Below are 27,688 nucleotides of genomic sequence, written 5' to 3'. Positions count from 1 at the left end.
CGCCCCAGTCCTCTAAGGCATCTTCCATCCTCGAGTTGGACTCCCTTTGTTATACAACAACTTCCCACTGGCTATCTATTTTACAGTTGGTAGTATATATATGTCTGTGCTACTCTCTCGCTTCATCTCAGCTTCCCCTTCACCCCCCGCACCCTCCCGTGAACCAACATTTAATGTTATCTTTTTACTTTTATCTTTTTACTCTTAACCTTACAGTTAGAAATTAGACATTATTTCCTTTGTATTTTCTTAAAATTATTAACAGTTGACTATTTTTTCAGGGATTTACCTGTATGTCTGCCTGATTTTGACCCATTTTATCATTAGATTATGCTGGTGTTTTTCTCTATCTACCTACCTATCTATCTATCTATCTATCTATCTATCTATCTATCTATCTATGTTCTTTGTGTGAAGGCAATTAGCCCTTTTTCAATGTAGAGCAACCTTTTGTATTTTGATGGTCTTTTATTTTTATGATGTTTTTACATACTTAAGTTTTAAATTTTCAAATAGTAAAATGTTTTTTCCTTAACTAATTTCATCTATTGATTTTATGCTTAAAAATAACTCTCCCATCCAAAGACAGATAACTACCCACACACACTTCTAACCATTTTTATCATTTCAAATTTATCTCTAAAATCTATTGCAATGTATGCTATTATAGGATGTGAAGACATGAACTGAATTCATTTCACCCCAAGTAGCCAGGGTCTTCAAATGTCATTCTGATTTCATTCAAATCAACAATTTTTACTTAATGCTCATATTCCATGCCAAGGACATTCTGTGTACCTGGGGTCAATCAGTGAACAACAAAATATACAAAAATCACAACTTTAATGGAGTTTACTATTATTAATTATTATTATGAATTTAATAATCCAGGGATAGGCAAAACTACCATGGGTCAAATCTAGCCATATCTATTCATTTATATATTGTCTATGACTCCTTTTCCTTTAGTACTTGTTATGAGTTGTGACAGCAGCCTGAAAATCTGAAATATTAACCATCACAACCATTACAAAAAAAGTCTGCTAATCACCAGAAATAACCCATCACTTACCTACTAACAGGTGACAATTTCTTTATTATATCCTAATATCTTCCGTAAGTAAAAATCTTTTTCTGGCTACTTATTCCATTCCATTAATATGCCCACTTAATTCTATGTTAAAACTACCCTTAATTTGTTTTCAAATTCACTTTTTAAATATTTTTAATTTCAGATGGTATTTATTTATTTATTCCACGAATACTGAGAGTTCCCTGATGGTCCAGTGGTTGGGATTCAGCACTTTCACTGCCGTGGCCTAGGTTCAGTCCCTGGTCAGGAAACTGGGATTCCGCAGGCCCCACAGTGCAGCATGCACAAAGAAACAAACAAACAAACAAGCAAACAAATACTGAGTATCTATATGTGTGAGACACTGTTCTAGGTCAGGTAAGCAGCAGTGAACCAGACAAAATCTCTGTCCTTCTTTTGTTTCAGCAGAAGCAAACACAAATACATATAAAAATATCAGGTGGGGATAAACTGAAGCAAATGAGGGGGGGATGGGAGGAAGAGGTTGTTACTTTACAGCAGGTAGTCAACCAAGGCCTCTCTGAAGACTTTAAGCAAGGACCTGAAAGAAGTCACAAGGATGGAGGGTACCTGGGGGGTGATTGCATCCCAGACAGACGCAAAGATCTGAGATGAGAGTGTGTTTGCCATATATGAGGAGCAGCAACAGGCCACCAGATGCAGCAGAGAGCTAGGTAGGGGGAGAACAAGAGGACACAGGGAAGCGAGGGTGGGGATGCGGGTGGCTGTTGGACAAGGGAGCCCAATCATGTAGTGGTTCTACACTGTGAGGAATCCGAGCAGAGGACTGACCTGAGCCAATGTTCTTCCTCTTCTTTCATCTTTATGGCTGCTGTAGAGAGAATAGATGAAGGGAGGGGGCGAGAGTAGAAGCAGGGAAAACAGGTTATGAGGCTACTGCAATTTCCAGATGAGAGTTAATGGTACCTTGTTGCAAGGTGGCAGTGATCCAAGTATTCAGGGGTAGTCAGATTTTGAATATTTTAAGGTTAGAGCTTGCAGAATTTGCTAAAGGATTAAATTTAGAGGGCAAAAAAATAAGATTTACAGATGACACCAAGATTTTTTTGCCTGAATGCCTTGATTGAATAATGGAATTGCCATTTTCTGAGAAGCAAAAGACTTGAGAAGGAATTAATTTTTAGTGGGCCATGAAAGTGAACGAAGAGTTTGAGATTCAACAGCCAACTGGAGATGTCATGTGGGCAGTGAGATATGTGAAACTCTCAGGGACAGGACCCTAGTTTCAACCAGCCTGGGATTAAAGCTAACAGAGTGGATGAGATCAGCAGGAAAGTGACCTTAGTCCAAGAAGGGAGCAAGTCTAAGATCTGAGGTTGGCACATTTCAATTTTTTTTTAATATTTATTTATTTATTTTGGCTGTGCCAGGTCTTAGTTGCAGCATGCGGGGTCTTTAGTTGCAGCATGTAGGCTCTTAGTTGCAGCATGCAGGATCTAGTTCTTGGACCTGGGCTCAAAGCCGGGCCCCCCGCATTGGAAACGCGGAGTCTTAACCGCTGGGCCACCAGGGAAGTCCCACATTTCAACATTTAGAAGCTGGGAAGATTCAGAGGAAACAGCAAAGGAGATTGAGAAGGAGTGGCCAGTGAGGTGGGAGGCAAACAGAGAGCAGGACTGATATCCTGGGAACCAAGTGAGGACGTGTTTCAAGAGGGAACCGATCAACTACAATAAATGCCTAAGTTGACTTGAAGAGCTGAAAGTATGACGCAGGATAGGGACCAACCAATCATCAACCAACAAGAGCCAAACAAGTGTTCATTCCACTCGGACACCATCATTATAATTCAGCATGAAAGTTGAGGAGACAGAATTACAACTGAGGGAAAGGTGCTACACACAAAATAATATTTACAGAATACTTACACTCTTCACTTGCCTGCAATGCTAGCTAATAAGGGCATATTAAAAGAAGGCTTTAAAATGAGACTTTTCAATGGCTCGTTCAACTTCATAAAGTGAAGGAAATTATGGAATCAACTGAATAAGCAGAGAAAACCTATTCAATTCCATCAAATTAGAGAACCTGGAAAGCATGTTTCAAAGTACATATAAATTTTATCTTTACTCCTATTTCCCACCTATTTGGTAAGCTACACAAAGGGAGAGAATGCTCAAGTGATCTATTTGGAAATGAAATACTCTGATTTGTCTTGTTTAGCAATGATCGATGGGACAGTGACATGACACTGGGTTAGGTGTGTCTCTAAGTTACCCCTTGGTCAAATTTCACCTGTCATTAGGGTACTGTTTGCCATTACGGAATCTTGGAATTGATAGTAAAATTGAGAACATTTTCAAAAGAAAAAATAGTCTGAAGCTAACACTCACTAGAGCCCACCCCCCTCCATATGTTTTCTAGTAATGACTCAAATCTCTTGACTTTGCAACAACCATCAGTTATAAAGGCAAAGAAAAGCATTTCTGCCCTACAAACACCAATTTCAGCTGCACTGGCACAGAGATCAAAGTGGGCTGTCGTTAAATGCTCTAAAAGACAGTAGAACAGCTTTTCATGTGTCTAACAGCTTTGCTGCCTATCTAAATCTGGTGTATTTACAGGGCATGGATGCCGTCTCTGTCAGAAAAATCAGAATAGAATAAATACATGAAACAATCTAGCACAAATAAATAAAAAATAAATAAAATAATTAAAAATACACAAATTTAGTTTGTTAAAAACTTGTCTTTCAGGAAGCTTTTTTCATATGGGTCTTAAGATAAATGACAAGGGAGTACAAACAGGAAAATGAACAATGCTAATTAAAGGGACTCTTAGAGAGCTTTACCAAGAGCAAACAAAAAGAATCTGGTGGTGAGGACTCCAGGTGATTCTGCTGCTCACTAAAGTTTGAGAACGACTGTTCTACTGATCTGCAAATTTGCCTAAAAGGCCACATTCTACTTGTTTAACCATATTTTTTTCTCTATTTGAATTTAAAGTGTGTGGTGGCTCCTTAATCTTTCTTCAAAGGGGAGGAAGACAAATCCCGGATATGGAAAAGTCAGGTCTTCTGTCCCTTTCCTGAAGTAGGAAGGGTGATTCTTTGTCATTCTCAGGGAGGGGAGTTGCTGCTTTAAAACATAAATCAGAGAGAAAGGAGAAGGGAAGAAAAAAAAATGCTTCTGCAGTATAGCTAAGCTGTTGTGGTTAGACACAATGACTGAATAGGCCAAGAAGATCTTGAACTTCCCTTAGAGCCTTTCTATACTAATAACACGATGTTTACTTAATCAAAATATTGAATAGTGAAAATAAAAATCCTCCCTATATGCGTAATTAAAAAAAAAAACATATGCCCCCCTAGCCTTATGAATAAACACATCAATGGAAAGACTGTTTCCAAGGTAGCATAATCAATGGCAGTTATCATCAGCTTTCTTTGGTTTAAAAATAAAAATCCTTTCAGCTTTGCAGCGCATGCTGCCTTGAATGTGACCGTGGTCTTTTCAAGCTTATCTTTAGTCCATAGCACCGTGCAACTCTGCAAATCAGCCTGTAATCTCTTTCATGTCTTCCTGCACGTGCCATTTTAAAGCTCAGCCATCAGCATATAAACCATCGTTTACTCCAAGGTCTCTGGAGACACACGTGGCCAGTCATTTACATGGGCTCTCACAAGGTCATGGGGGTAGACAGACTGGTATGGAAGTCCTGCGGAAAACAGGATGGCTTCTCCGCAGGTGCAGGTCTACCTGAGGAAGGTAACGAGCGGCTTCTAAGGTCTACGGAAATGACGTAAAGCAGGAACTGCCTTACTTCACACGTGTGAACACAGCGGAGCTCACTTACACTATGCCGTGCCAAAGGTGAAATGAGTACATTCCACCTGCAAGCCTTAACTAAGTAAAAGAGTTGCTGGACTGGAATATGCGATTTATTCTGTTATCTAAGATTGCTCTTGGATGTCTGAGTCTGCAGTTAATGTTTCATGACATCCCCTTAGTCTTCCCTCCTTCCAGAAGGAACTGTAGGAAGGCAGCGAGCTCCTGGGTAGCAGGCAGCACCCATGTAGGTGGACTTCACAACCCCTCTCCTCCAACACGTGCAAGTGAGGCCCACGTAAACTACCAGCACTCAGGCTTGTAGGAAGCCAAAGGACTGGGATGGGCCACCATAAGGCACAGTAGGTCTAAGGAGTCAGCTGTACACTACCTTCTATTAGTGAAACCCTTATCTGAATATTATGTCCCGTAACTTTAAAGGGAAAACTGGAGAAGACCAGTCCCCGACCCGGAAAAAAAAAAAAACACTAAAATAATAGACTTTGACATTATGATAATTCAGCATGCAAAAGAAGGGCTGACATATACTAACTAAAATTAAGTGCTCTCAAATATTCCTTCCTTTCTTCATTCATTCATTTATTCAATATTAACAGAGCAAAAACATATGCTAGACAGTATCTAGAAAAGGCCAACCAGCTCCACGTGTCCTCCCCAACCCCCAAAAAAGCCAAACATGAGAAAATGGACTCAAAGGGAAAAAACATACTGCCTTTTGACTGACTTGAGTGAAAACACCAGATGATTCAATTACTAGAGCACACTCCCTAAGAAGGCATGGAATAGGCAACAGCGGGCAGTGTTAGGTCCTAAATAGTCTGGTCAAGTACCCACCTGCCCGAAAGCAGTAGTCAAGACCTCATGAGATCCCTTCCACCTACGGTTTGTAATTGCATTCATGACACAAGGCTGAATACAAACTGACCTCTGCCAAATACCATCTCTAACCAAGGTAAAAAGGCTACTGAAATTCCATTTGCTAACAGACCAATGTAGCCAACTGTAAAAGTGAAAATGAACACCTGATTGCCACATGCACTGAACTGGTATTTTGTGTACATTAACTCATTAAATCTCACTCACAGTCTTGTGAAACTCAGTCACAACTTTTTGAATGTAACAGATGACATCCAAACAGAGCAGCTTTAATTCTATGGTTTCATCCAGATGTTTGACGCTCTTGAGTCAAAATATGTATCAACAACCTTACTAAACATGAAGCAGTATTTCAGGCTCAAAGTGTAACTTACCCTTGCCATATCCACCAAGAAGTTCTCAAATAACTTCCAAATGTGGTTACTCGTGTAGATTTCTTTCATTTCCACTTCAGTGTCAACGTAACAGTGATTAACAAAATTCACGTAAGCAATTTTAACCTGTGCAAGTTTCAAATATAAAAGAAAGTGAGTTTCTTTTTTATTCTTCATTTTCAAATATCTATTATGAATGGTTCAATAAAAGTGTGTTATTTCCTATAGTAAATTACAGTATGTTTTATGTCTACCCAGAGAGCACCCCCGTCTCCTTTCTTTTACTAAAATACTCCACCCCCTGACCCAGAGTAAATACGTGACCTAGTATTCCGTTCCCCTGGGCCCAGTGATTGGTGTGAGAATGTGAGCTTCATGTAAACCAAGTCTATCATCTTTAAGACACTAGGAGTCAAAAGTGTTCCCTTTCTCTCCCTCCCTCCCTCCCTCTCTTCCCTCCTCTCTCCCTCACCTCCCCACTTCCCCTCCCTTCTCTGCCTCTGTCATTTATTCATCCATCCATTCACTCATTTTCTCTCTTTCTCTCACTCTCTCTCTCATTGTCCAAATGGAACAAGATAAACCTGAATTCCAAGAACCATCTTCTCCAGGTCTGTAGAGGAAAATTATGTTCAGATGAAGAGAATGAGGCAAAATCACAAAGGAAAAGGAAGCAGGAGATGGAAGGAACTCTGACATAGCTTGAACCTCTTGAATCATCTCTCGAACAACTATCTTTCAAATTCCCCAATACAGAAGCCAGTAAAATTTCCTTTTAGAATTTAAACTATTGATAGTTTAATTTAGGTTTCTGTCACTTGCAACCAAGATAGATCTAATACAATGCTTAAATCTGTTGACTAAATAATACTTTGTTGCCATTCAAAAACATTTAAATTGCTATTTCTGAGAAGAAACAGGCTCACAGTTCACTAAAAATTAAAAATTGTATTACTTTAAGATGTAGTAACGTTCCTTTATAGATTTAGCAAAATTCCCCATAAAGACTGGGATGAGTCTCACCAACATATACCATTTCTAAAGTGCACAGGGCAAGAGTTTTTGTTTTTCCTTTTCTTTTCTTTCCTCTTCTTTTCTCTTCTTTTCTTTCCCCCCACCCTCTCTTTATGAAAATGTGATGAATGCTATATAAATCTCCCCAGAAAAATACACATACATAAAAAAATCATGTAAACAATTTCAGATGATTCATAGAATTCAAGTTCGAACCGTCAGGAACATAGGGCCAGCTTTCATGCCCTTAGAACTTATCTCTGCTCCACTGAGGTCTAAAGCAAACCTTCATTGTCAAGGATGGATCGTGGCGCAGGGAGGCAACAGAGCCGTCAGTGCAGTCTCCTAATCACCTTCCCAGCAGTTAACATTCATTCATCGCTTGCTGCATGCCGAACACCTTCAGCATTCTCTATGTAATATCTTAATTTAGTCCTCTAGCAAGCCTATCAGGTACATACTACAATTATTCCACATTTGTGTAAGTTGAAGATTAGAAAGGTTAAGTAACCTGTTGGAATCAGTCACATGGCTAGGAAGTAACGCATCCAAGATTCTGACTCATTCTTTAATCCATTCACTCATTCACTCAAAATATACTTATTAAACGTAAGCTCAGGCTCAGACAACATAATGGTGACAACAAATAGACCCATTGGTTACTCTTACTGAGCTTATAGTCTTGGGAAAGAATGTGAAGGCTACAGACATTTTTAACTAATAATATTCAAACTTCAAATTTCAAATTATGGATCTTGTAGACTCTACTGTGAGAGGCCAGGAGGATCTTCCTCAAAGAAGTAATGCTTGAATCAGGATCTGAAGGATGAAGAGGGGTGAAGTAGATGAATATAAGAGTGGTGTGGCAGAGGGAACTGCATGGCCGGAACACGACCTCAAATAAAGACAGAACCCACAGATTTAATCACTACACTACGCTTCCTTTCTTTGTCATCTTATTTCAAATCAATCAAGGCATGAAGTGCCTTGGTTTGAGGTGTCAATGATTCCACAAAATTTCATAAAAATATACTTTCAAGTCCATCACTATGTAGGAGTATTTGGAAGTAAGAAAGTTAACCTAACCTGATACCTTTTTAAGTTACCATGATTAAAAATGTTTGGATTTAGTGTATCACACATTTATAAACTTTGCAGCAATACACCACAACTGTAGAAAAGAAAAAAATTATTGCAATGTACATTCCTGGAAGCCTCATTAATCTTGTTGGCAGACAACCAGTTTTTAATGAGTTTCTTCCCTGCCATAATGGCAAACAACGATGGAGGGGAAAAGACAATGTGTGAATAAAGCACAATGTGTGTCCGTATTTCCACGACTGCACCTATTCCATAAAGCAAAGGTAAATCTAAAGAATCTAACAGTGATCCAGCAGCACCATCCCAGGCTCTCCTATTGATGACTGTGAATTATTTAAGAAGCATTTGTTTTATGCTCAGGAACATACTAGGGGTTACAAGTCAATTTTTCAGTTTGAGCACAATGCCATACCTAGAAATTTCTATAGCAGCTTCTAGTAAGCCAACAGTGGCTATACTTTAAAAAGGTTTATCATTTTTCATAGTTCCTTGTAGAACAAAAAAGTAAATTTTCAAGCTCTTTTAAAGTTTCCTAATTATAATAGCTAAGTACAATTCCTTGACTAAATATATTATCTCATTATAAATAATAGTAGGAGGGCTTCTGGCACTTATTAAAAATTAAAAGCAATTCTGTGGCTGCTAAGCTTTTGCCAGGCTTACCTCAGGGATGCAGTCGTCGTGGGTCACCACCCTCACTATGTCGTCCAGGGGCAGAAGGGAATTGCACTTGATTTCAGTGTAGACATTTTTCCCCTCTGTGCATGCTGCCAGTAATTCCACAAGGGTGATGTGGTAGGCTAAGGGGCCACTCTCATCCCCTCGGTCTCTCTCTGAACACATCATATGGAGAAGGATGGGAAATGATGCTCTATCATTGTAAAATATCAGCACATCTTCACCCCCATTTATCAACTGAAATGATAATAAGAGAGTCTACATAGCAGGCCAAATGTTCATCCTCGCAGTTATTTCCAAAGGCTTGGTCTATCTGGAAATACGTACATCTCTTTGTAAAAACACAGATAACATTGCAAGAGCAGAACTACACCAAGGCAGGACGGTAAAAGGATTCTAGTCATGTGTCAAGTGATTTGTTAGGAATGCTAACAAAAGCAGCTGGGGAGACATGGGAGAGGTGGGTGGGGTCAAGAATAAAAGACACCGATGACAGTAAACTGTTCAGTGAGTTACCCACTGACATTAAACCTGCAAAATATTCCAATGAAGCTACTTCCTCCTGCTTCAAATGGCAGACTCCACTGTCAAGCATGAGAAATCTCATTGTCTAATTTTACTGTAGACTAAAATCCCTTCAATAGTGACAGAATATGTAAGCAAGTACCCTGAACCAAATGCAGCTCTACAAGAATCTGGAGATTCCATGTGTCATGGATAGTGGTAGAGAATGGAGGTAAAAGCAGAGATGGGAGAAATAAAGAGAAAAAGACAACTTTTAAAAAAGAGAGAGGGAGACAAAGAATGAATAAGTAGGGGCTTCTAGGACATACATTTTCCTTCCCGTTCTGCTTATATAATTTTAGTGGAGAATTCCAGCAGGTGGCAATTTTATTGTTCAATCACCATAATGACTTATTGTCTATTTGGGGGAGAAACTGTATTATTATTTTATTAAGGAATCCACTTCGACTGTCACGAAGCCCAAGCGGAGCTGACAGTGAAGAGTTCTGGAGGGAACCCCACCCCACTCCAGACTTTATAACCACTGTCTTCTCTCTCTACCTCAGCTGGAAACCCAGACTCAGGAGGTCTCAATCCCTGCTCTCCTATTCCTGGAAGATGCCAAGGCTGACTATGTAAGAGGCTTTTGCAGAAAAGACAACTCTGGTCCTCCCAGAAGACAAACCCTCTCCTTTGCTTTACGAGGCAGATAGCAACCCCAAACCACAGACAGGTCAGGACCTGCGCAGGCCTCAATTCTTATTGTCTATTCCAGTACCAATTTTCTGACCCCAGTGGGAACTATTTTGGCAGGTAATACAGATTACATAATTTTTTTCTCTATTTTATTTGAATTGGTAACCTATTTAAATTGATAAGATAATTAATTGGCTTACACTGAAAGTGTTGTTGAAAGGGAATGTATATGTCAACATTTATATAATAACATAATGTTATAAATACTTCTTTACACATAGAAACATTTCACCTAATAAATGCGATAGGACTGGCTTCACTATTGGCTGCTTTCCCATTTTAGTTCTTTCCATGATGATTTTCCAAAAGCAAATTAATTCCCACATTTCTAGGCAATGAAGAACTAATGTGAATGTAAATAGAGATGAGGTAAATTTTATAAGTTTAAAATGCTCCTTAAATGTTTAATAACAATAATTTACATTAAAAACTCAAGGCTTTAAGCTGAATTAATTTTAAGGTTTCTGTGGGGCAAGAGGGACTCACATTGTATCAATATAGAAATTACTCCCGTTCCCAAATTTAAGGTATTTAATTGTGAAACTCTCCCCCAAATCAATATAATCTACTATATAACTCGTTGTAGCCATGGCTGAAGGCTGCCTAACCCACACAGGCCTTTAGAGAACCATTAGGTCACAGAGCAATGATTTACCCAAATAGGCTCAAAGTGTTCTCCAAAGCATCACTCGGTTCCTAGTGAGTAACGCATTCATTGCATAAATCTTGCTCAATGCCAAACATCATAATGAAAAGGGCAAAATAAATGAAGTACTTCATCCATGTGCTTCTCTTAAGTTTTTAACTTACTCTAAATAGCTAAGTTTCCATATATTATAAATCATGGATGGATAATTTCTATTAATTAGTTTCATTCCCTTCAAAGCCCTCTGTAAATAGTAGCAAAGAACACCCATTCTGTGTTTCAGGAACAGAGTAATAAAGGCACTTGAAAAGCAGAGCTTAATCCATTTTTGTTATATACTGAAACTTAAAAATATTAAATTTAATCACTTTCATTCTAAATCTATAACATTTCACAGGCTTTTACCCATTATTTAAAATACACAAATTCATTAAGAATCAAAAAGAAAAATAAACTCCGAGAAAATAACATCAATTTATGACATGTTACTTCCCTAGGTCTAAGCAAAATACATCTGTGCTTAAGTAGTCATACTTAAATTACTTTCTAAACCTATGTTGTTGGGGGATTTTTTTCACTCTAAATTAACAGAAAACCCATATTTGAGCATTCTGTTTATGTGAAGCTGATAAAATGCAAACTGAGAACATACCTCAGTCATCACCATATCCTGGCATTTCTTCACATATTTACCATCTGCTTTGACAATCGTCTGCAGAAACCGCAGGTACTCCACGTGGCGGCCGTGCGTCTCAATGCAGTGCACGAAGTGCTGGACAACTCTCTCGCTAATTTCATTGCACAGATGGTAATTGTTCATGAAGATGTGCCGCATAGTTTCTGCTTCAAGGAGCTACACACAGAGGAATGTGCCCTTGTAACTCTGACAAGATCAATTTTCTATTCTACAGTTGTCCTTAGACCAACTGCCCCGCTTGTGATCAGATTTCTATTTTATGCAAAACTGTAGTGTTTTCTGTGCAAGCCTTCGACAAAATGCAATGAGATCATTCAGCATTTAAAAAAAAAATGAGCTCACAAAGGAATTTAGTTGGAAAAGAGAGCTTATTATGAAGGTCAACGTGTTGGCAACAGTGTTCTTGAGATTAATTTAATTATGTATTATTCAAAGGTAGCTCTTCCTTAGTATTCACTGACACGCTTTACAAGAGCAGACTTAACTCCACCTTCGAGTTGTCCATATCTAACTTACTCGTGGCATCAGAGTCAGTCTCTGTCCTACCATATCTTTCCCCTAACATAATGTACATACAAGTGAAGTTGTCATCTGCAGGTAAGATCTGTGCAATCTTTCAAGTTTCTTTAAATGTTTCCTTAATGGAAATAAAAGATACTGACTCTCAGGAGGAGAACCCCCTACAAGGGAAAAAATGAGGCCATGAGGATGAATACAATTCCACCCATCAGTGTTGCTAAAACCAGCGAGATGCAGTCACCCATATACTTACACCAGGGGTTAAGAACAAGTTCAGATGTTTATGGAGGAGAACTTGGTTCTGTGGATTTCCCCGACAGAAATTCTGCAGGAATGTATGGGCCAGGTTCATTACTTCATTCATCTTTTCATCATTCTGGAAGTTAAAAAGTAACATGTGACACAGAGAAACACGCCAAAGCGAAAATATGATCAAAAAATATATTTTTCGCACATGCATTTTTTCCTCTCTGCCACTATTTTATGCTCCCCTTCTGTGTCCACACCTCTCCTGGTTACTGGCCCCATCTGCATCCACCCTCCCCATTTGGTAGATGCCTCTCCCCTTCTCTTAATTCTCCTCCAATTATTTGTTCTGTTCCACTCTCTCATCCCCCTTTTTATTTCACAGTCCATCTCTCATTCTCCCCAATCTTCCTGCTTGTCCACTACAATTTCCCATCCCCGTACAAAGCTGCCTCTTCTCCCCTGTCTCTGTAACCATACCTCCTCTGCCACCCCCTCCTTCCTCTCCCTGGCCCCCTCATCCTCCCAGGTTCTGCTCCCTTTTGTCCCGCACCCTCCAATCCCTCTCTTTCCTCCCCTTGCTTGGATTTCCCGTCTTTCCCAGTGTTTCCATGTCCCTGGATCTTCCTGTTCCTTTTGTTTTCTGTTTCTCCTCTCTCCCCACCATCTTGGTCCCCCTCTTTCTCCAGCTCCTCCCTTTCTACTCCTCTAGGAGGCATCGATCCCTCCTCCTCTGGCTACTTCTGCTCCTTTTTCCTGCTCTCAATCCCTGTTCTCCTGCTTTGCCCCTACTCTTTCTTCTCTCCACTCACTTGCCCTCTTTTCCCCACTCTGTAAATTTCTTTCTGTATATGTATTTGTAACCTTACCTCTAGTCTCTCCTCTGCCTTCTCTGTGCCCCCCTTTTCCTTTTTCTCTTCATTTTCTGCCCTCCTCGTTTCCTCTCTTTCTTCATCCACCTCTTTCTTAACACACATACTCTTAACTTGTTTCTTTATTTATTGTCATTTTCCAAAGTCCTACAATAAGGTGCTTCGTTGCTAATAAGAATCTCAATAAGAAACTTAAGTCTCAAAACTCAACAAAGAATGCAATGTTCTCTTCTTAAAAGTGGTCTTTTAACAATATCACTGAAACAACCTAAAATTTTTCTGGGTAGATCATGTGGTCAGTGTCAGATATACAAAATGAACTTGTGTTTTGACGAAGAGTTTATATTTAATGCTTTCTTTTTTCCTAATCTGAGAGTCTATATTTTATGCCATCTATAACTAAACAAACAGCCTAAGATCATTAACAGACTCATTTCCTCATATTTAAAATAGAGATGAACTAACTAGGCTGATAAATATGTCTAAAAATCTCCATTCCTATCTTGAAAATAGGAAGTGTTTATTTCAAAATTTACTAATGTTTTCCTTTATGTGTGTAATCCAGGGATAGTGAAAAGACATCAAAGAAACTTCAGCTGCAGGAACACCCACCCACTGCCCACAGAAAAGCCAGACAGTGCAGAACAACATCAGGGCCAGTTCTGCTGGAACTGGTATTTCTTTGAAATTGTCTTTTTGTTTGTTTGTTTCTGAACAATCTAGTTATTAAAACCAAGTAAATCCCAATGGCATTTTTCACAGAAATAACTCTAACATTTATACAGAACTATGAAAGACCCTGAATAGACAAAACAAATCTTGAGAAAGAAAAACAAAGCTGTAGGTATCATGCTCCCTGATATCAAACTATACTCCAAAGCTACAGTGACCAAAACAGTATGATACTGGCACAAGAACCGACACATATATCAGTGGAACAGAATGGAGAGCCCAGAGATAAACCTAAGAATATACAGTCAATTAACCCAGGAATGAGCTCTGAGAGAGACAATGCCACATTGTATGTGCTTTTCAGTGATGTGCAGAAAAATTCTTCAACCTTTTATTCAAGCTTTAGGTGATACAAGTAAAAATCACTTGATTTAGACATCTTGGGCTAGTGAAGACTGGTGGAAACACATCAGGAAGGAGTGACAAAGGAGGTAAGAACACACAGCGAGGAAAAGACAGCTTCTTCAATAAACAGTGTTGGGAAAACTGGACAGCTACGTGCAAAAGAATCAAACTGGACTACCTGACATACCACATACAAAAATAGACACAAAACGGATTAATTTTACCATAAAACCGAAACAATAAAACTCCTATAAGAAAATATAGGCAGTACACTTTTTGACATGGGTCTCAGCAATCCTTCTTGGATATGTCTCCTCAGGCAAGGGAAACAAAAGCAAAAGTAAATGAAAGGGACCTAATCGAACTAAAAAGTTTTTGCATAACAAAGGAAACTATCAACAAAAGGAAAAGGCAACCTACTGAATGGGAGTATATATTTGCAAGTGATATATCCAATAAAGGGTTAATATACAAAATATACAAAAAAACTCCTACAACTCAACAACAAAAAAACAAACAACCTGATTTAAAAATGGGCATAGGAACTAAACAGACATGTTTTCAAAGAAGACACACAGATGGCCAACAGACACATGAAAAGATGCTCACCATCACTAATCAACATGGAAGTGCAAATCAAAACTACAGTAAAATATCACTTCACACCTGTCAGAAAGGCTGTTATCAAAAAAAAATAACAAGTGTTAGTGATAATGTGGAAAAAGGGAAACCCTTGTGCACTGTTGGTGGAAATGTAAATTGGTGCAGCCAGTACAGAACACAGTATAAAGCCTCCTCAAAAATTAAAAATAGAACTATCATATGATCCAGCAATTCCACTTTGAGTACTTTTCTGAAGAAAACAAAAACACTAATTCAAAAAGATATATGCACCCATATGTTCACTACAGCATTACTTATTATATAATAGTCAAGATACAAAAGCAAACTGTGTCCATTGATAGACAAATGGACTAAGAAGATGTGGTATATATGTACAATGGAACAATACTCAGCCATAGAGGAACGGAATCTTGCTATTTGGGACAACATGGATAGACCTAGAAGACATTATGCTAAGTGAAATACATCAGGCAGAGAAAGATAAACACTGTATGATTTCACTTATATGTGGAATCTAAAAGAGAAAACAAATGAACAAACATAACAAAACAGAAAGACTCATAAATACAGAGAACAAACTGGTGGTTGTCAGAAGGGAGAGGGATGGGAGAGGGGGATACGTGAAACAGGGGGGGTTAAGGGGTACAAACATTCAGGTATAAAATAAACAAGTCACAGGGATGTAATGTACAGCATAGGGAATATAGTTAATAATCCTGTAATAACTTTGTACGGTAACATCATTTTGTGATGTATAGAAATATCAAATCACTCTGCTGTACACCTGTAACTAATATAATATTGCAAGTGAATTACATTTCAATAAAAATATAATAAGAACAAAACAGCAAACCCACAAACACAAAGCAGTAGCAAAATACTCAACACTACAGTTATATTATTAGAGAAAGGGACTTGATCACATGTCCAATGCCTGTGTTGCAATATTAAAGATATAATAATTTGGATAATAAATACTAAGGATTTAATACCTTTTGCTGCTTTTCAATAATTCTTTTATTGCATTCTCTAACATAGTTTGAATTATACCACCTTATAAATTTACATATTAGAATGTAACTAAATCAGAGAGGAGGCAATTCAGTATGAAAAGTGAAAAGTCCAAGTGGGGAGGGTGTCCACAGAGAGGGGCCTGGCATGGCAGGTTGGTGACCAAGAGAGATGAAGAGGGTATCCACCCTGGGGGGCGGGGGTGGTCAGAGCCTGAGTGAGGTGCAGAGGACATTCAGAAGGAGGAATGGGCAGCAGTGGTGATGGAAGATGAGTTATAAACAGGATATTAGTAAGCAAGTAACTACAGTCACACACACATAAATTCTCTAGATCTGTCTACTTAGAAGGCCTGGAGGGGCAAAACCCCCACAGCAATGAGTACATTTAGTTCCCAGAATTTTTCTCCCAAATACCACTCTCCCCCAAATCGAACTGGGGCTTGTTAAAGAAATAGCCAATTCCAGAGGTGGAACAAGAAAAATGCAAGGTGCACCTGGAATATTTCAATGTGCAACAAAGCATGGAACTAATTGAAGAACGACGTGGCCGTGTTAGAAGACAGGGCAGCTGCCTTGAAGGGGCTCCACTGGCCAAATCTGGGACAATCAAAATAAACAACGTAGAAACCTAATATAACCTATTGAATAAGATGAGCATCTATAAGTCCATACTGATAAAAATAAATGAATAAATTGAAAGTTTGATTTTAAAAAATGGAATATTTACTTAGTTTCAAAGAACCGTGCCACAAAAAATCCATTACAAAGGGAAACTGAGTACTTCACAGTGAGAATCCTGACAGACACCACCTTAATCACGTGACCCAAGTAAACATCACCAGTCATGAGGCAAATCAAAATCGTATGCTGCCTGATAGGAAGTGGTGGGAAAAACTTAGTGTTACTTCTGTTACATTCCTGCCAAAGATGCATAACTGAATCGAATCACGAGGAAACACCAGATGACCCAAACTGAGGGACCGTCTTCAAAACAGCTGATGTGTCTTCAAAAGTGTCAATGTCATGAGAGTTCCAGCGTGAGGAGATTTAAATGGACACGACACCAATCAGCACCTGCTTCTGCAGTGGAACTTTCTGTAAAACAGGACTTGATTGGGATGATGGGAGCAATGTGAATGGCATGTGAGGCTGAGGTAGGTAGCAGTAGAGCGCGATGCTCTTTCCCCATCTGGAAGGTTGTTACTTGGTTATGTCTGTAAGGGAATATACACTAAAGGGCTCAGGGGTGATAGGGCATCAGGTTGGCAACTTACCTGCAAATAGTTCAGGGAAAAAATTTCTTTGTAACTTTGCTGTATTGAAACTGTACCAAAATTAAGAAAGGAAAACAGGACCTAAGAACTTACCTTTTCATAGGGTATCTGCAGCAGGTCCAACACCACTGAATGGGCGCCCATATTTTTCAGTAATCGTTGATGTTGATTCCGACACTTTTTATTCTGAACACAGAGTTTACTTAGCCTAATCAAAATCTTTCAAAAGAAGAAGGAAAGCATTGAATATAACAAATATGATATTAAATATAATAAATAAGAAAACGTCTTTGCCATGCCGATATAAACCCATACAGAAATACTTTACATCTGCTGACCTCCTTTACAATCCGGTAGTTGTTGCTCTTATTGCTGTCAATCTGAGGTTTCTTTGTCCCATCTTGCACTGGACTTAAAATGTTTGAATCCTAAAACAAACACAAAGATGTATTTTATGCCCTATATAGCTTTGTATTAAACATATTTATTCTGTAATAAATACATTTTGTAATTATTTTATGGTGAATTTATTACTCAACTTAAATGTTTCCTTTGTATTTTTTTATCCCATTAAAAGTTCCTTGGCTTAAAGGAGTCATGCAAATGACCACTTCCCAATAACAACCAAATACAAGATCTATGGCATTACTAATAAATGAGTTAAGTTAAAAAGGAAAAGGTATTACACGTAACATTATCAGTGCATTTCCTTATGCTAATTGTATCAAACATATCATGATTTTATACTGCCTATAGGAAAAGGAATAGTAAAAATTCAGGGCATAGGAGGCATAACTTTATTATTGGGGATAAACTGCAGGAAAAAAAAGAAGACTGAAGGAGCATATCGTAACAGTGGAAAACACTTCAGGGATGGGAGGTAAAAAAAACCTTAACCCAAGACTTCGCTGACAGGTTACCATGACAACCTTGAGTCATGACTGGAGGCCAACCAACCATGTACAGAACCATGAAAATGAAAAAAATAAAAGAAAATTTAAATTAAAAATAATATTTTAAATTACGAAATTAATAAAGCTTATTAAGAGGAACTGAAACACCAAAAACATTTCATCACAACAACTACTATTTGTAAATATAATAAAAAAACAAACATAGGGAGTTACATATTTTAAATATCAACTATTGGAGTTACTATATGAAAATAAAACACCATTTACAAACAATTTAATACCTGAACATTTATTAAGACAATACATGCCTGGTACTAGACAATGGTGAATGGATATAAAAGAAATAGAAGATATGGTCCTTCCCACAAGAAAATTAGTCTACCTAAGAAAACAGGGAGAAATATGAAAATAAAGATTTGAACTGAGCAAAATTCACTACTCAGAGAGAGAGAGACAGAGGCTAGCTATAGCTTCAGACAGCTTTATGAAGGAGGACAAGTCTAAGCCAAGGTCTTGAAAGATGAAAACTATTTAGTTAAGTATGAGAGACGTGGAAGGGTAGGGGGACACTTGCTAGGTGAAGAAGTCACCTTAGCCAAAAGTGCTGTAGAAAGAAACGCACAACAGTGTGTAGAAAATGACAAGAACTGACAGCATGTTGCAAAAGTGAGCAATTAGATGGAGTGGGGCCTGACCACCTCCCTGATTTACAACAGGTAAAAACTGCACTTGGGACAAATGTCAAGTTCAACGTGGGTTAGAAAACACCCTAAAGTCCTGACTACATTGAAGATGTTAGACTCTCATAGTTAAAGGGGACTCCAAGCTAAGGTCAGGAAAAAGTTAAAAATATGTGAAGCCAATTGATAGAATTTTATTTGCCCCTGTTTTTCCTACTGTGTTTCATGAAAAATCACAAAATTAATGCAAACCAAGAAAGAAAAAATATATATATTTTCCTGGGGCTTCCCTGGTGGCACAGCGGATAGGACTCCACGTTCCCGGTGCAGGGGGCCTGAGTTTGATCCCTGGTCCAGGAACTAGATCCCACATGCATGCCACAGCTAGGAGTTTGCATGCCGCAGCTGAGAAGCCCACCTGCCACAACTAAGGAGCCCATATGCCACAACTAAGGAGCTGGCAAGCCACAACTAAGGAGCCTGAGAGTCATAGCTAAGACCCAATGCAACCAAGTTAAATATATATATATTTTTTTCTTTGCTAGTCAAAGAATTCTGATGGAAGGCTTCAAGCAGGAGAGTGACTTGGTCTGTGTGGATCCATCCCCACTGCTCAGTAAGCTCTGTGTTCCTCTCTGACTTCTCTCCAGGCAAATACTGTCCAAGATGCAGGCTCTCAATCTGAACTCCATCTTAGCAAGTAACTCTTCTCCCATTTTACTGAGCATATGGAAATTCCCCTATAGGACACTGTCTCTTCTCCATCTGAAAATGTCCAGGATGATCCACAAAACTGTCTACCTTCCCCGTTGTGTCTCAGGGAAAAAAATTTTCAAAGCATGGATTTTTCAATTCCATCTCCCCCTGCCTCTTCTCTCTGCATCATCTGTTGCTGGTGCACGAATGGTTTCTACCTTCTACTGATTCTTTCTGAACTCTGACAATAAGGCCAAGTCGAGGCTAAGAACTTTCCAAGATATCGCCCATTCGGGGAAGCAGTCTTGCATCTCAGATTATTACCCCCATTAAATTTCTCAAAATAATAACCTACTATACTAAAAGTGTTTTATGTGTCAATGACTCATAATTACTAAAACTGTCTTTATCATCTGATTCTATGGTTCACTACCATTTTCTTTAAATCCCACTTTGTTTTATTGTGACAGGATACTCTCCAAGATTTTCTGACCACTCTGTCCCTTTCATTCAATGAAACTGGAATTGCAAAAAGTGAAGAATAAAAACACTGAAAGTATTCAAACTGTTACCATTACCTTCCAGGGTTGTGTCAGCTATGATAATAAATTCTAGGTAAGAAATGAAAGCAATCCAATCTCCAACCCAGGTAAATGAAAGAGAAAAAGAATGGGAGATATTATCTACAAGACAATAAACACTAAGTGAATCCGAGAAAGTTGTAGAAGAAAATGTAAAGCTATATACGTAAGTGAAACCAGTGTAGAAGAGGGAAGGGGTCCCAGTGGCTCATATGAATGTAAAGAGTTTAGATGGAAGAGGCTGGAGGTCAGAGCACGAGACAAACAGGGTTTCTATTTGATAGCAAAAATAATTTATTGATGAGAAGTAGAAATTGCAAAGCTAGAAATATAATTAAATTTCCTTTTTCTGAACACAAAGGTAAAGGCTGAATTTCAAATTTTCAATTTCAAAAAATGAATGTCATATTCATTTTTTTTCTGGAAGAGAAGAAATATTAAAAGGAAAAAAAAGTTTGTATTTCAAGCCAGGATTAAGATGCTACCAAGTCTAAAGACTGACAAAGCTCCTAAGGTGGAAAGGAGATCTTTCTGATATATGTCAACTTTAAAAAAAATCAGTCAAAAATACAGGCAAAGCTTTGGCAGATATATTTAAGTTTATTTTTCAAACAACGGCCTGAAGAAAAAGCACCTGTCTTGTTTTAAGAAAAGTAATCTCGGGCAAGATGTACTACATTACAAAAAGTTATGCTCTTTAGTTCTACCCAAGAGAGGATACAGACAATGCTAAACACTTTAAGTATGGGAACTATGAAGAAAAACTATTTTAATTTAAAATTGCCAGCAATCAACAAAAGGAGGCAACGCCAGAGAATGCAATAAACAGCCCTTTTAAATTTCAGAAAATAATTCAATATAATTAAATCAAACAAAAATATTAACTCACAGAACATCTGGATGATCCCAAAGCAGCAACTGGGGGAATTTAAGAAATATGTAAACTATATAACTACAGTTAGGTTTTGTTTCCTTATTTTGATGCCAAAATGCTCTAAGTAAAGATGTTCCAAGAGTCTTCCTCCGGAAAGGGAAGAGATTGATTATATTTTTTTACACCCTATACAACTTTGGTCCTAGGTCAATGGAAAAATCTACAAATCCCTGGCATTATTCTAATGACAAAATATTAGTAAGGTGCAAAATGTAGAAGTGTGATTCACGCAGAGTCCCAGAGGTGAGCAGTCTCAGGAAAAGAAAAAAAAAAGTGAAACACTGAGAACAGTGCCATGCTTATAGTAAATATCCAAATTATCCCTTTGACGATAGTGTTGAAGAATAAATATGGCGCTCCCAAAGTACTTGCACTTTATTGTAACCGTTTCCTATCAACTGTAACATAAAGCAGTATATTCAGAAACAACATAGCAAGGATAGTCTAGAAGGGTCTAGAAATTTCTGGAGGAGTCCAGCAATTGGATGGGCAGCAGGGATCTAGACAGACTCAGAGTAAATACCTAAACAAATACTGGTTCTGAACACAGCACTGCTCCCAAATTTATTTTACATCAGGTAAGGAAACTCTTTTCAGATCAACAGAAAAGATGACATTGGGCTTCCTAGGTGCCGCAGTGGTTAAGAATCCGCTTGCCAATGCAGAGGACACGGGTTCGATCCCTGCTCCAGGAAGATCCCACATGCCACAGAGCAACTAAGCCCGTGTGCCAAAAAAAAAGAAAAAAGAAAAGATGACATAAAATATTACATGAACTATACGGTGAACTAAACATGAGCACAAATTAATGAAGATCTGGCTCCTTAGTTTAAACAAGGGCAATCATGCTTTTAAAAAAAGAACTTTCCAAATCCTACAATGTAGAAATGCCTGCATCTACTACAGCTGTGACTAAAGTAGCTCAGTGCATGTCTTCTGTTTGTTGCCACCCCGGTGAAGCGAAAAGATGTCCTTCCTCAGCAACATCGTCAAGTCAGCAAGACCAGGAAGTATTCTGCTCACCCTCTGGACCCCAGCCTTCTCTTCCTGTATCCACTGGTCAACCCAATCAGCAGCATCACTTACCAATCACCCTCCTCCCAACTTCAGATGTCAGGTGCCATCCTTTCCCCTTCCCACCTCCCACCAAAACAAGAAAAAACATGTAATAATCAGTCTTTTATGCTTGACTGACCAACCAGATGATAATTTAGTTGAAGCTCTTCCTAGTAAATACCACCTCCTCCAGACAACTGAATGACAGCCTTGCTGTGGGAGGATGAGGTCTTTTCTCTCCCTCCCCTCTAAGAGTAACATCATATACCAGCCATTTAGGATGATATCCAGGGGGCTGCAGAGACCCTAACATCAGCCTAGACCTACTTATCTGACCTTGCCTGTAAAGCTAATTCAGACCATCATGGGGTCCTGTTCGACAGTTTCTGCTTCCCTGGTTGGCACCTAAGGCGGCTTGAAGACTTAGCCCAAGATCCACAGTGCAGGGAAGAGGCTGGAGGACAACTTCCCTCCAGATTTCCCTCAACCTAGGCACAAATCCTTGCCCCTCTAGATGGTAAAATGCATATTCTTTTTTTCTTTAAATAAATTTATTTATTTATTTATTTGCTCTTTGTTGCCGTGCACGGGCTTTCTCTAGTTGCAGTGAGCAGGGGCTACTCTTCATTGCAGTGCGAGAGCTTTTCAGTGCAATGGCTTCTCTTGTTGTGGAGCACAGGCTCTAGGTATGAGGGCTTCAGTAGTTGTGGCACATGGGCTCAACAGTTGTGGCTTGCAGGCTCTAGAGTGCAGACTCAGTAGTTGTAGCACAAGGTCTTAGTTGCTGGATCTTCCCGGACCAGGGCTCAAATCTGTGTCACCTGCATTGGCAGGCGGATTCTAACCCACTGCACCACCAGGGAAGTCCCTAAAATGCAAATTCTTAGCCTTACTCCAAACCTGTTTTCCTTCCCTTCATCCCAAGACAAATACAAATATGGCATTTTCTGATTCACTTGATGCCATTTTAATTAGTATTTGATGATGTTTAATCAGATGTCCTAGAAAACACCCCAGATCTCTTCGACTATCGTTATCTCCGATAATAAGGAAACAAAAAAGGATGTACTACTGGAGTGCATTCTCTTTGCTTAAAGATATATTCTAAAAAAAATAGACTGTACCGATGACAGGTATGTTCAATGTAAACCAATAGCTACTTTCATAGGAGTGCAACAGGAACCCACGGTAGCACAGCCATGTGCAGTACTTTTTCTACAATACTTTCTATAATACTTCACTTATATAATACTTTTTTATATGCTCCTCACCAGTATTATATGAAATGTAGGAAGGACAGGCAACCCTTTAGTCATCAGGGTGACAAAGAATAACAAAGCGCTGTGCAGGAAATGAAAACAGCAATATACCAGAGCCCTTACAGACTATGTCTGGTACCTGATGTTACGTGAAGAAACCATCCCTAGTCACAGTCATCCCAGAGCACACCCAGATGTGGCTGTGAGAAGGGGGCTGTATGTACCGGTGAGGAGAAGGAATCAGCACCTTCTCTTCGACTCCCTCTTCAGCAAGCAATCATTGCTGCTTGGCCCAACGATATTGGCACACTCTGATCTGAATGAATCAATTTCCATAATTACCTTGTAAGCCAGTTGTTGAGGAAAAAAACATATAGGAACTTAGGAACCTTGCTATCAACTTATACAAAATTGAGAACAAATGTCAAAGTGAAAAAAATGAAGAAAGTAGTAACTGTCCTCTAAAACATAAAGGGAAATAATAAATTTATGATGGGGGCTTCCCTGGTGGCGCAGTGGTTAAGAATCCGCCTGCCAACGCAGGAGACATGGGTTTGAGACCTGGTCTGGGAAGATCCCACTTGCCACAGAGTAACTCTGCCCGTGCACCCCAGCTACTGAGCCTGTGCTCTAGAGCCCACGAGCCACCACCTACTGAGCCCATGTGCCACAACTACTGAAGCCCACGCGCCTAGAGCCCGTGCTCTGCAACAGGAGAAGCCACTGCAATGAGAAGCCCGTGCACCGCAACGAACAGCAACCCCCGCTCTCCGCAACTACAGAAAGCCCGTACACAGCAACGAAGACCCAACGCAGCCAATAAATAAAAAATAAAATAAATTTAAAAAAATACGTTTATGCTAAAATGTCATTAATTTTAAATGTAAGCCAGAAGACAAGAGGGGGGAAAGGTTCTTACCCAGGAAGTAACTCAAAGAAAACAAATTCAGGAGATACAAGCATTACCTTGAAGAACTTGCATTACAATCAAACAGAATGAGGATGTGAATAAGTAGCATGTGGCTCAAAGCCAAAAATTAGTTTCCAGATGCATGACTTGTGAAAGGACTTACTGAGTGACACTCATGGAGCAATCACCTTCAGTAACATCGGCTCAGCCATAGAGGACAGAGATATGTAACGTGACATAAACAAGCAAAATGAATATTCAGGGAGGTTGAGGGCAAAAACAGAAAATGGAGACAAGAAAACAAATTCCATAAAAGGAAAGTTCAGGAAACCACTCTCCCAAATGAATAGATAAAAGTGCTCCATGTAGTTACCACAGTGTCCCTCACTGGTCAGATCCTGTAGGAATATCCTGTCTGAAACTCATGGAGTCTTTCTGTACCAGGCCATGAAGGTTAAACATTCTACCAGTTACTTTTGTCAGTTAGTCCTAAGTTTTGCTGAAGAAACCAAGTTTATACAGAACTATTTCCCTGCTGTGCGGAATCAAAGTGCTAACACTTGGGAAAGCACAATTTTCTTTCAAGATGTCTTTCTAGAGGGATCAGCCTCCTTGCCTGTTTGCTTCACCAAAGAAAAAAGATCAGAAGTGGTCGGCAAAGAATGGAAGCCGGGTTTTGCTTTTAAAGAGTAATGGGATGCGGAGGCAAGAGAAAAACCACCAGACGAGGAACGCATGCCAAGAGAGACAAGCAGAGAAAAAGCAAAGGAGGGAAGGAAAGAGGGAGGGAGAGAAGGAAGGGAATTAAATTCATTCTCTCAGTAAGATAAGATTGCGAACTAACATTCAAATGCCTAAGAGGAAAGTTAATGCTAAGAGAGAAAACAAAAACTCAGTAATGAGATTATGTCATTCCCAATGAAATGCAAACAAGCAAGGAATATCCTGAAAGGACTTTTAAGTGTAAGTGTGTTTAAAATAATCATAAAGTGAGGAAGAACATCTCTCACCCCCGGTGGACCCCTCTGTGGTTGCCGCTCGGATGACCCCACAGCATCCCTCGGCAGGGGTGAGGCAGAGCTTCCCTGGGGAAGGGAGAGCTACAAGCCACGGGTCAGCAGAGAAGAGCGGGCGTGTGTCCCCCAGCCTCCCATCAGCCCACACAGAGGTATGGCTGCTCGGTCGGACACCAGTCTGGGTCCACGCTTCTGAGTAACCACCCTGCTCCCACCTCACAGCGACTTTCCACGCGGCAAGTTTGAGAGCGATGCAGCAATGAACGTACACAAAATGTCTCGGGCACCAGGCCGTCTGGAATTAGGTGCCTCTTGTTTATAGCAATTGATCAGGAACACCAGCGATGGGGCCCACAGAAATGAGACTGAGAGGCAGAAGCCACAGGTCCCATGAGAAGCCAAATGAGTGCACAGCCTCTTAGCAGAGATGGCGATGCCCCACCCCCACCCCATCCCACCCCACCCCCACCCTGCAAAGAGCCAGCCAACTTGTTGCCCAGGGAGCCCCGAGTGAGCCCCCAGAGACGCTTTCCAGTTAACTCTGCCCCTTACATCACACACCTTAAAAGAGCAAAAAACTATGAAGTGAAAACGGGCAGATATAAATCTAGAATGCAGAGATATGAAAAAGAATCAGTTAGAAACCTCAAAAAGGGGACTTGCCTGGTGGCGTAGTGGTTGAGAATCCGCCTACCAATGCAGGAGACACAGATTCGATCCTTTGTCCGGAAAGATCCCACATGCCGTGGAGCAACTAAGCCCATGCACCACAACTACTGCGCCTGTGCTCTACAGCCTGCGAGCCACAACTACTGAGCCCGTGTGCTGCAACTACTGAAGCCCTCGCACCTAGAGCCCGTGCTCCGCAACAAGAGAAGCCACTGCAATGAGAAGCCCGTGCACCACAACAAAGAGTAGCCTCCCATCGCCATAACTAGAGAAAACTCACATGCAGCAATAAAGACCCAATGCAGACAGAAATGAATTAATTAATTAAAAAAAAAGAAAGCCCAAAAAGGAAAAAAAAAATAGTCCTTGAAGTGAAAACTAGATAGATGGTTTAAACATCAGAGATTAAATCAGTGAAGACCACAAGTAAGTTTTTTTAAAGGAGCAGGCAACCACATATAGGTAGGTAGCTAGATGTAGAGATAAATAAAATACAGATATACCGACACAGAAACGCAATCATTGTGAAGAAAAATTAACCACCACCAAAATATTTAACATGAGTGGGAACTTCTCTTACAAGCCACGTGATGCCTGTGTGGCCTGCTTCTCAGCTCTTAAGAGGTGAATGAGCAGCAAGGGCAATCCTGACTTGACCCACTGGGATACGGTTCCCTGAGCTAATCCTTCCTTCCTATATTTAGCAGTCAACACATATTTGAATGTGATGAGCTAGGAACACTACCGAGACTGTCAACGTGCTATACCCTAGCCTTTAAGCTCGCAGCAACAATGGTATAGTTTTTTAATGCCCTGGAAGGTAAGTTAATAAACCCTGTAAGATATAATAGGTAATAAGGCTCATAGGTGCCAGGGATGCAATGGGCTTACCAGAAAACCAAATCCACCCCATCCTCCTCCCTGCTTATATGAGATCAGCTACAATAATGGGATAACTCTGGCTACGCTGAGACTTCTCAGTGTTTGTAGATGGATTATGAATTCACACTTATTGCCAACAAGCACACAATTTACCACTGAGGGGAAGCACACTTTCATGTTAGTGGAAACATTTCTCATTATTAAAATGAAGACTCACTTTCATGTCACCTGGTCTTCTGATATCTAAGCAGGCACAAAGTTAGACCATTATGAGCTGTTTTAAAACAATGCCAATCACCCTGTGTTTAGAGCCTTTGTCAAGATTTACTAAACAACAAAGGATTATTATCTATGTTGGCCTGCCAGAGTGCACGCTGCCTGCTACTGGCTGTTTCCATTGACACTGTGATACGTTCCATCCTGTTTACAACAAATTCTCACTATCTGGCAGTTGGTTCATAGTATAATGTAGATTATCTGGCTGTGTACAAGTTAGTAACTTTGTAGTTTCTTACTTTTTCTCCCTGTATTAATCTACTATAAATGTATGCGGGTGAGTCAAAAATTATCCGCACTCTGGCTATAGAATTTATTTGAATTGACTTTTAGAAAAGACAAATACATCATTTCTCGACATAATCTCCTTGCTTTCCAATACACTCTGCCCATCTGTCAACAAGCTTTCGTGTTCCCTCATTAAAAAAGTGGTTTAGGCTGAGCTGCAAGCCACAAATACACTGCTGTCTTCACTTCATCAGAAGTGCATCTTCGTCTTCGTAGGGCTGCTTTCAGGGGACCAAACAGGTGAAAGGCCGATGGAGCAAGATCAGGACTATAGGGAGGATGCTTTAACACCACAAAACAAAGATTTTGCAGAGTGTCGACAGTGTGGGCACAAGTGTGCAGAGATGCACACCC

General features: G+C 39.6%; 1 protein-coding gene across 7 annotated transcripts in view; it reads right to left on the bottom strand.

Annotated features, from left to right (window-relative positions):
- The window catches only part of ITPR2 (inositol 1,4,5-trisphosphate receptor type 2), a 489,465-nt gene that overhangs the window by 256,586 nt on the left and 205,191 nt on the right, over window positions 1–27,688 (bottom strand). For 6 of the 7 annotated variants that reach the window (XR_009048516.1, XR_009048517.1, XM_057703555.1 and 3 more), the window contains 6 exons: window positions 17,512–17,601; window positions 17,267–17,392; window positions 12,321–12,443; window positions 11,504–11,704; window positions 8,931–9,182; window positions 6,153–6,278 (listed from right to left, as the gene is read on the bottom strand). Coding sequence is in view for 5 of the 7 variants with exons in the window: in XM_057703555.1 (XP_057559538.1) it covers window positions 6,153–6,278; window positions 8,931–9,182; window positions 11,504–11,704; window positions 12,321–12,443; window positions 17,267–17,392; window positions 17,512–17,601 (918 nt within the window). In the remaining 2 variants the exon portion in view is untranslated. The remainder of the gene's footprint in view (window positions 1–6,152; window positions 6,279–8,930; window positions 9,183–11,503; window positions 11,705–12,320; window positions 12,444–17,266; window positions 17,393–17,511; window positions 17,602–27,688) is intronic. The other variant, XM_057703556.1, reaches the window with a different exon arrangement.

Source organism: Hippopotamus amphibius, chromosome 12, assembly GCF_030028045.1.
Source record: "Hippopotamus amphibius kiboko isolate mHipAmp2 chromosome 12, mHipAmp2.hap2, whole genome shotgun sequence".
Lineage (NCBI taxonomy): Eukaryota > Metazoa > Chordata > Mammalia > Artiodactyla > Hippopotamidae > Hippopotamus > Hippopotamus amphibius.
Note: the sequence above shows the minus strand (reverse complement) of the source record. Positions and strands in the feature narration are given on the sequence as shown.